The sequence below is a fragment of the Vitis riparia genome, chromosome 7, assembly GCF_004353265.1.
Source record: "Vitis riparia cultivar Riparia Gloire de Montpellier isolate 1030 chromosome 7, EGFV_Vit.rip_1.0, whole genome shotgun sequence".
Classification (NCBI taxonomy): Eukaryota; Viridiplantae; Streptophyta; class Magnoliopsida; order Vitales; family Vitaceae; genus Vitis; species Vitis riparia.
In genome coordinates, this window is record NC_048437.1 from 5,227,410 (window position 1) to 5,237,575 (window position 10,166).

The following is a 10,166-nucleotide window of genomic DNA, read 5'->3' on the forward strand; positions in this document are numbered from 1 at the left end:
AAAAACTTTGAATCATTGAAGGTTCATATGAGAATGGAAACTTCCCAGCTGGCTTAAGGATATAGAGCCATAGAAGGTTAGAACAGTTCTTGTTGATGATTCTTACAGTTGCAAACGCCTGGTTAAATTATGAAGTTCAATCTGTATAATAAGTAACTATACCGCAAGGAAAATTAATGTAGTGCCGGGAGATTTATGATATGCTTGTAGAACACCATTACGTGAGAGCTAGAGAAATGTTAATTGCAGGAAGAAAAACAATGGTTGTTTATATTGGAAATGAGCTAAAACCCTCAACACATTGAGATCTAATCTACTCTGGAACCGGAAGATAGTTATAGAAGAAGAATAAGGGATTAACAAAAGAAGATTAATAGGGATTTAGTGATGAGAATTAAATGGCTTCAACTAATTAAGCAGGTACCCATGCAGTAGCAAATACAACATTGTGTCCTTTCCATGTGAGAACAAGATCTTCTTCTTCCTTCTTTAATCCCCACCCAGCTGCATGCTCATCAAGCATGTGCTTCACTTCTGAAACTGTGTCTTCACTAAACATAATGCTCCGGAAATTGGCATTTCTCATCCGCTGCACCCACCGGCCCTTCGGCTCCAGCCGCTCAACCCTCTGGGGACCCTCGTGTGCTATTACATTCTCAACCTTCCAGCAAATATCAGCTTCATACCACTGCCTCTGCTTGCTCCCTCGCGGAAGAAATGTGTCCATAGTGTCATAAGGTATCCATAGATAATTGAAAGCGGACCTTAATCTGCAGACCAAGTTGTTTGATGTGAAATCCGCGTCTTCATCTACTAGAATAACAATAGTTGGGTTTAAAGTCCGAAGGGCTTTGAGAAACATGGTTCTGTGGTAGGAAGGAGATGAAGATTCTACAGAGTAAGATGAGGAATTTGTGCTGTGAATTGCAGAAAGGGTCTCTTCTGGTATGTAATGAAGCATCATGTGACAGTTTACAATTAAGGCCTCGCCGCTTTCTGCATAGACTAGATGTTGCACCCGAAGTTGGTCGATTAAGGAGGAGAACCCATCTGAAGAAGTTGAAGGGATCACCCTAAACTCCAACATAACATTTCTAGACCTAGCGAAATTAACTAACTTCGAACCCAATTCTTCATACGAAAGATCGAGCATAGGCGGGACATCTTCGGTGGCACCGGCTACTGTGAGCTTGACAAGTGGGGGTCCCTCTGGGCGATTAGCTAAAGCATCGATCAGAGTGGGAATTTGCATGCAGTGGGTCAAGCTTAGGTCAACAATGTGGATGACTGAGTATCCTTCAACAACTTCAAGTATGGCTGCATTAGCTGCTGCAAATCCGAAGCGGTGCCATGGGGTTAAGTCGACAAAGCTGGCGAGCTCGATGACAGAAAACTTGTGGGTATTGATAGCAAGATTGGCGTGGGCATTTGCCATGGCGGTGAACATTTTGCAAGTTCCACTGTTGGCAGCACGAGCTATGAGAGCTCGAAGGAAGCCACAAGTGAGGCGCTGGTTAGAGTCACCGTCGGGTGGAGCAATATTGTTTAGAACCCATAAGATCTGTTGAGCTAGAGTGGCATCATTGCTCTCGATTGCATTTGCGCAGTGCACTAGCAGCTGCTCCATGCAATTGGCATCACCAAAGCTTCCAAGGGCCTTAGATGTAGGGAAGCCAGGCCATGGACGAGTTCGATGAATTTGATTATTGTTCATTGGAAGATTTGAGAATGAAGTAATTTGATGCAAGGGAGGTGGTGGAGTTTCAGTGAATTGCATCATGGAGAGAGAGAGAGAGAGGCGAAAGAGGGAGAGAGAGTACAAAATTCAGAAGAAAGCAGTAAGAAAGAATGAAAAATGGAATTCAGAAATCTGAAAAGGGCAGAAAGAGTGAAAGAGACCAGACTAGTAGTGGTACCTTGCCATTGGGAAACGACCCATTAGTGGTGAATCGAGTACTGTTTGGGAAAATTCTGCAGATGAATCAAGAAAATAGACAGTTCAGCTTTTTCTGGGGGTTTTATTTTTCTTCCCATGGAAATAAAAGAACTGATCAGAAGGAGAAAATCTCTCATCCCGAAAAAGCTTAGTTAAAGTCAAATTCGGCAAAAAAAAGACCCGTCTTTGCAAATTTCAGACTTTTCAGTGTGTAGGATGGGTGCAATGAGGCTAAAGAACTAGTGTTTGATGAACCTATTCATGACTACAAGTTGGCCTAATCCCCCTTCATTTCTCCTTTTCTGTTTTTCTTCTCAGGTAATATGACACAGAGAAAGAAAGAAAGAGAGCCAGTGAGAGAGAGGCAGATAGGGAGGTTACAGATGTACTATAAAGGAGAGGAGGTGGGCTTGTGTTGGATTTTGGTGGCATGTGAGGTTGCCGGCCAGCGTGTTGTCTCTATGTGGGAGTTGGGATTTTGTCATATATTGTGAGGAATGGGAGGCAGTTAGCTTTGGCTCACTCACGGGCCATCATATCATGCACAAATCATTTTCTGCACTCCCCACTTCTCTGCTTAATCTATATTCTTTTCATCATGAGTCTGAAATTTTTATACCTCATAGGCTCATGCTTATGATATATTATTGATTGCTTCTCTCTGGGTGTTTTTATACAGAGGAAAGGGGTCCCTCAAATGACTCACCATGGCAGCCAATATCTTTACACGCCCCTCCATTAAGATAAATCAATGGTCACTGTCTAAGCCAATTGATCAGTTACACCCTCCCCTTCATTATTCCATCTCCCCCAGTCCTCACTCTTGTGGTAGGGAAAACTCTTTCACATAAATATATCAGCTTTTCCCAAATTTTCTTTATATCAATGTTCCCATCTCCTTTCATTTTCAATCAGCCAATTATCTCATGAAAATATCAAACACTTGTTGGCACTTTGATTTAATATTTTAAAATTCTCCAAACTTGATCCACCTGTGTCTGAAATTTTTGGTATCCAAACTTTTACAATCTTATCCAGGACCAGTTTTGGATATCCAGTGGAAATTTGAATCTGCCATATATGCAAGAGCTAGGCAGGATTATAAATGGGCAATATCGTGTGAAAGGGTGCACAACCCTTGGAACGGGTCCATATATCTATATTCCTTTCTTGGAGTTTCCTGCGGCCCACACGTGATACACTCTCTTTTTGTTTCCCTCCTGAACCACTGGTTCTTCTCCCAACCTCAGCCCCACCTTAAATAGACCACACAACCATGCCAACCCAGATCAAAAGGGACACCCTCTCCTCAAAAGCCCAAACCACAACAATATTCATTATTACCCTCCACATATTGATCTTGCCCCTTCATGCATTATCACCTTCATCCCATTTTCGAAATTCACTTGTCAATGTGGGGTTTTATGAATTCATGTTCTCTCAGCTGATCATATGGATGGATGAGCTAATAAACCATGACCCATCATTCATATATATATGAAATGTACCTTTTCCTCAATTATTCGACTGAAACAACAGAAGAGCATACTATAAGTGAGCATTATTGGTCATTCTTTTAATAGACGTAATCGTTGTCAGCACAAAAATAAGGTGGGACCAAAAGGTCTGACACCAAGAATGAACAGCTAGGGGGGCAAAAGAGAGGAAAAGAAATGCTGCTAGCTAGCTATCTTACTGTGTCCTGTGTGGCTGCAGCAAACCAGCTTTATTATTGCTCATTTCTAGCTCACTGATGTGATTTCAAAATCTACTGTGGGGCTCACCGTCGATCTTCCTCCAGGCTCTATGTATCATGAAAACCATGGGTTTATGCTAGAAAAGACTTCCCTTGTCGCCAAGTCAGCCTCCCTTAAAAGGTTAGAATTAAAAGTTCTACCATGTTCTTGACTTCCTTCCACCCTAGCTTTGTACTGTATCCATGCCAATTGCCAACCAATTTTCACTGTTCAAACTTCAAAGTGAACGAAAACTCTCGATTATCTGAGAAAGCTGACTCGCTTTTCCCAATCCTCCTATTTAGTTGTTTTTTTTTCCCCCCCTTTCCCTTTTCCCTCTCCTCTATGGGTATGAATTTTTGTGTGTCCATTAAAATATGGTGAACCAGCATGCAGGGAAAACAAAAGAGTTTTAAGAAGAATCTGAGGAGGGCACATAAGGAGAAGCAAGTAAGTTAAACAAGTGGCATTGAATAATCCCTGTGAGAATTCTGAGGAGGATTCCTAAACTTTGAGATACAAAGACTAAAGGACACACTGGCTATCGTGAACGGTTCGACCATGTTTTGGATTTTCTCACTGGGGAATTCTCGAGCATCCATGCTCCTCCCTTCTCCTCCATTAAGACACCAAATAAAACAAGGGTCTTAGCATGAAAGTAAGGAATGTTAGCATGTGCTCAAGATACCCTCATTATACAAATAATTCCTCCCTTTGTTTCTTTATCATATATCATAAGCATACAAGCTTAGGACTATACTACATTAAGCTCGGGACAATTACCCAATATGCATGGAGGCCAAAGGCATAGAGACAGCAGCATAGAATATCGAGCTACGGAAAAAGGACATTCCCCTTTTCATGTAATTTTAGAAGTACTTGTGACCATTTTTATTCCATCTAATCTAAGCTTGGCTCGAGCAAGTAACAACCCACCCAATCATTACTAAGAGTCTGGTATTCTCATCTGTATGAGGCTGATTAAACTAAGAAAGAAGATGGACTATATGTTAGCATCTAATTGGGTCTCATATACTGATTAATAATCTATGGTCTCTTCCCACCAATATGCTCTGTATATAATATGAAGAATTTATGAGAGTGTGACAGCTGTGACCATAGTAAACTACATTTCATTTTGGGCTTGCCAAAGACAAGTAATTAAAAACCTTAGTCAGTTCTCTTTTTTGCAATTCTAGAAATTCTTTTGGATCATTGTTGTAGCTTTGGAAGTTGGAACTATTGTGAAGGCAAAGGACCACCTAGCCACAAAGGTAGGTAACTATTGCATGAATATGATGAGGATTCAAACTAGCAAGCACTTGTTGCAAGCTAATTAGGAAGGAAGTTTTTTTGGTAATTAATGAGGTTAGTAATCTAGAATTGGTCGTCATCGTTTCTTTCACTCAAAAAAGATTGTTGGAAATGACTTTAAATAGGCTATTAGGCTCTAGTAATTTAATTTATTTCAAAATTAAATTAAATTAAATAACTATTTTTAAAAACCTTTCACAAAAACTATTTTTTAAAAACGGTTTTTGAAAATGTTTTGAAGTAGACTATTATGCTCAAGTTAGGAAGTGTTTTAAAAAACAAAAACACTTCGGAAAAATGGCTTTTTATAACACTTTTGAAATAATTTTGTTTAATATTTTATGGAATGAAAGTGTTTTTAGTAACTTTGAAATATCCTTAACATGTTTTTTATATTTTCAAATATATTTTAAAAATAACTTTTATGTATACTACTTTATTTTTAATCATTTTCTATATTTATATATATTTTTTAAAAAAATAGTCTTTAAAAAATAAATGAAAACAATAAAAAATAATTAAAAGATATTCAATAAAAACATTTTATTTTCTATTTTTAACCATAGAAAATTGTTTTTTATTTTCAAAAATAGAAATTTCAATTTTTTTTTAAGAATAAAAAATTATTTTCAAAAACAAAGTCATGTCTTTGGCTCTGGTTAGTAAATGTTTTCAAAAACAATTCTAAAAACTAGTTTCTGAAAATTGTTCTCTTATATTTTTTTAGAACAAAAGTCTATTTAAAAATTTAAAATGATTTTGACACGATTTTAATATATTTAAATAAATTTTAAAAATAATTTTGATGGCTAGTACTTTATTTTTAATCATTATTTATGTTTTTATAATTATTTCTTAAAACAAAATTTAAAAAAAAAAAAAAAAAACTAGTAAAAATAATTGAAAAATGTTCTCGAAAAATACTTTCTTTTTTATTCTTAAAAACAAAAAATAAAAACAATTTTATATCTATCAAACATATTTTTCTATTTTTTGTTCTCGAGAACAAAAAATTGTTCTTAAAAAGAATTACCGAACAAGCTCTTACTCCCCACAATTAAAGTTTAATAATGAGTTGAGAAGGTTGAAATGACAAAGAAAGTCCGAAACGTTACCATTCTAGTACTAGTTCTAACTTCTAAACTAGCAAATGTGCAATATGTCGGTTGCATGAGTGACACCACCACCAATATATTTACTTCATAGTACTCCAAAGTTGGTTGGTGGAACAACAAAAACAATAAAGTGGAAAACCAAACCTCATCAAAACAAACTCAGAGGACTCATCTTCATCTAAGTAGGTAGGTCGAAGATAAAATAAAGCATATGAAATTATTTTCAATGGATTAAGAAATTGGTAAGAGTGGGTTACGTATAGAATCTTGCATCAGTTGGTAATATTTAGCCAAATCTCAAATGTGATATGGTCCTATATTAAAACTTGGAAGCTACAAAGCATGGCTGCCATGGACCTATTTTTTAATATATATATATGGGTTGGAATTAAAATGTTTCCCAACCAAGAAGACGACAACGTTCATGGAATTGTTGATGGGTCCAATCTTACGCGGTGTTTGATGCTAAATTGTTAATTATCATCTATTGAAATTTCCTTTGTCATCATTCTTATTTCTAGCATCATATATCCTTTCTATTTTAGCAATTATGTGTTTTTTTTTTCTATCTTTTTTTATGTCAATTGCTTCCACAGCCCACATCAAGGCCATAGCCATTGTTGCAAGGTATCCAATGGATCGGACCGTCCATTTTGACCTATGACTGGGCACACCAAAAGGTTAAATTAGGCTGACATGGTCCAAAGAAATAAGTCATACTGAGCCTAAGACAATCTATCCTAAAGGAGCGGGTCATACTAGGCCTAAGGAGATGGCCCCTCGTGTAATTATGCCAATTCATTTTATTGATCCGTCATAATGACATTGCAGATGTTAATAGAAATTATAGAATTTTTTTTTTTTATTTTGTAAAATAATGGAAGGTCCAAAAAATACTTTTGTTTTTTTAAAAAAATGTTTTTAGTTTTAAAATGAAAATGATAAATATAACTGCTTTTTGATTTTTTTTTTTTTTAAATCTAATAAGAAATTTTAGAAAAAAAATATAAAAATTTAATAAACTCTAAAATAATAAGAAAATGTTTCTTCTGCAAAAAAAAAAAGTGAAATAAATGGTTAATAATGTCAAAATGTAACTATATTAGTTTGTCTTCCCTAAAACTTACACATTAATTTTATATCATGCAAAAATAAAATATTAGAAATAAAATTATATTTATTAATTATTATATTTTCAAATTTCATTAAAATATTCACTGAAAATATAAAAATCATCTTGATAATCTTCTTAATAAAACTTTTTGTACTTTTTATATAATAATTAAATATAAAAATACATATGTTTGTAAGTGAAATTATAAATTTTTTTAAATAAAAAATAATTATAAGTGTATCATTATTACTGCTTATCCTTAAATACATTTAAATTATATGGATTATTATTTTAATATTAAACATGTTTTGATCACATTTTGTCTCTTTCTTTTCCAAAATTTTCATTTCGATATTTCCATCCTTAGTAAGTCTACTAAGTTCTAACACACCTAAGAGCAGCCCGATTGGAGTCCACATGGAGCAGGGGCTGCAGGATGTAGACGACGAACGATCCATCTGTTTTTAGGCCCGCCCATACACCTTTAAGTCCAGATTCTCTTATCCAGGCAGCCCAAAGTGCTTTTGATCCATTTGCTGCTTTTTGGGCCCGATGAGAAGCAGGACCAGCCCAACGAAAGGACATGTTCAGATTTCAATCCTAGCAGCCCAAACGCACACCACGTTATCCAGTACGTCTCAGTTTAACAAAAGGTATACGTTATAACCCCATGTTTATAAATATAGATGGGGGCCCGGTGGAGACACAGTAAATGTAGAGGAGAGGTGTAGGTAAAGCCAAGTGGGCATGTGGCAAGTGGCAACAAACGAGTTGGGTTGGGGGAGGGGGGAAGAATCATGGACTCCCGTTTGGATGGAGGTGGACACTGTGAACTGACGTTTTCACGTGCCACAAAACATTCTTGGTCACGTCAGCATATGCATCCCCCAAGAGTTTGGGTGTAGAGGGTCAACCATATCGGAGCGTGAAAAATCTGGTCGGATTTTATTGTCCCGCCATTTTAGGGTAGCGCCACGTGAAGTCCATGCCCTATCCCGTTTCATGTCGGAATTTTATCATCCGCTTTTACCTCCTTTGCTTGTCCCCACTCCTACCACTTGCTCCCCTCCCTTGCTTCTCTCCTTTATCATCACCCCACCCGCCTCACCCTCAATAATCATCTTCATTGTATTACATCATTTATAATAATTTAATTTTAAGTTCAATTGTTATCCAAGAAAAATAATTATTAAAATATGAGAAAATTTAGGAAGAAAAAGCCACGGAAGCTTTAGGGGTGATGGTTAAAGTGAGCATTCAGATATAGACAATAATACGATATAAATTCTTTATATCAGAGATCCTTCTACAGCTGTATTCTTGAAAATACGAGCCAGATGTCGTGTTCTAAACACGACGGTATTTTTTTTTGTTATAAAAAGTTATTATTCATTTTAGTTAAAAAATGAAGCATGAACACCTAAAAAAATATAAATATTAAAGGATATTTAAAAAAATGATAATGAAAAATCAATGTACTCATAATAGCGACATAAAATGTATCAAAAAAAAGGCATATGCATGGATAATCTGGTGATGGAAAGTTGGGAGGAGGAAGCAAGTGGAAGAGGAAGGGAGCGACCCTAATGTTGGATGAATGGGTGGATGGAGAAGAGGCATTGGGTATTAAGAAATTAAAGAGAAAAAGAAGAAAAAGGATAGATGACTTTAAAATTGGGCGAAGGGACATATGTCCCTCCAACGAAGACGTGTGTGTATGCATGATGTATCATGTATCATTTACATATAATAAGAAAGAAGTAAAAGAGATATAAAAAAAATATATAGTAAAGAAGAAGCCAAAGGAGAGGCAGCATTCCGAATCTGAAAAGGCAAGATGGGGTTGGAAAATATGTGATAGCAACGTCATAGCCATCCACTTTCAGCCAAACCCAAAGTACCAACTTGCTCGCCAACTTGCAATTCAATGCAATAAATTAAAGGGCCATCATAATATCATATCATGCCCCCTGTTTCTTTCTCACTCTCCAGGACTCTCCAATCTTGGGTGAGAGTGACTTCTAGGCGAAGGCAGTTGAACTTGAGCCTGCCCAAGATTGTTACCCCCTACAAAATGCCAATTCTCTACATTGAAATCAAAGCAAGAAAGTTGGGGGTACAAGGGAGGAAAAGACATAAAAGGAAAAAAAACCTCATGCTTCTATCAACTAACCATTGATAAGTGGTCCGCGCAAAATATACATGAGAGTGGGTTATTGGGTTTTTGGATGAAGAGGCCGGCAGCATTGGGAGCATGTGTCTCTGCTCTCATGCCTTGAAAGTAGATGTTTTCTTGTGCTCCGTACTTGGGACATGGTAAATTTTTCCATCTTCTTTCTAAAGTTACTTCGTCTGCTCAATTATAATAATATGTCAGACATTTTTTTTTTTTTTAAATTTGGTAGCAATAATTGGGAAAATAAGCTCATTAAAAGATTTTTTTAATTATTAAGAATGGTTTGATATCGGTTTTGAAAACGGTTCTCAAAAATAATTTTTGAAAATGGTTTTTAAATATTGTTTTGTGATGTTTTATAAAACAAAAATTCATCTGATAATTTAAAATATTTTTAAAACAATTTTAAAAATATTGTATGAAAATATAATATTTTTTATTTTTTAGAATAGTAAGTATAAAGATATGTTTAAAAATATTTTGGAAAACAATTTTAATGATTTATAAAATAAAAGTTTATTTAAAAACTTGAAATATTCTCAATTTATTTTTTATATTTCAAAATACTTCTCAATAATAACTTTTAAGTGATAATTTAAAAATAATTAACATTTAATGTAATTTACCATCAAATATATTATCTTTGATCATTCAAATATTATATTTGATTTATGAGTATATAAAATTTGAATCTTTTTAAAATTATTATTTTATAATTATTTTTATATGAAATATTCTTGAAACAAGTGAGAATCATGAGGCACACCAACCCAAA

At 35.3% G+C, this 10,166-nt stretch overlaps 1 protein-coding gene across 1 annotated transcript; it reads right to left on the bottom strand.

Moving 5' to 3' along the window:
• Positions 1-222: 222 nt before the first annotated feature.
• On the bottom strand, positions 223-2,282 carry LOC117917574 (scarecrow-like protein 32). The gene has a single exon (XM_034833891.1). The coding sequence runs from the start codon at positions 1,778-1,780 to the stop codon at positions 413-415; it is 1,368 nt and encodes a 455-aa protein (XP_034689782.1). The 5' UTR covers positions 1,781-2,282; the 3' UTR covers positions 223-412.
• Positions 2,283-10,166: the final 7,884 nt, after the last annotated feature.

Bases quoted from the DNA above. Each gene is read 5' to 3' on its own strand.
- LOC117917574 (XM_034833891.1), bottom strand. From the start codon at position 1,780: ATGATGCAATTCACTGAAACTCCACCACCTCCCTTGCATCAAATTACT.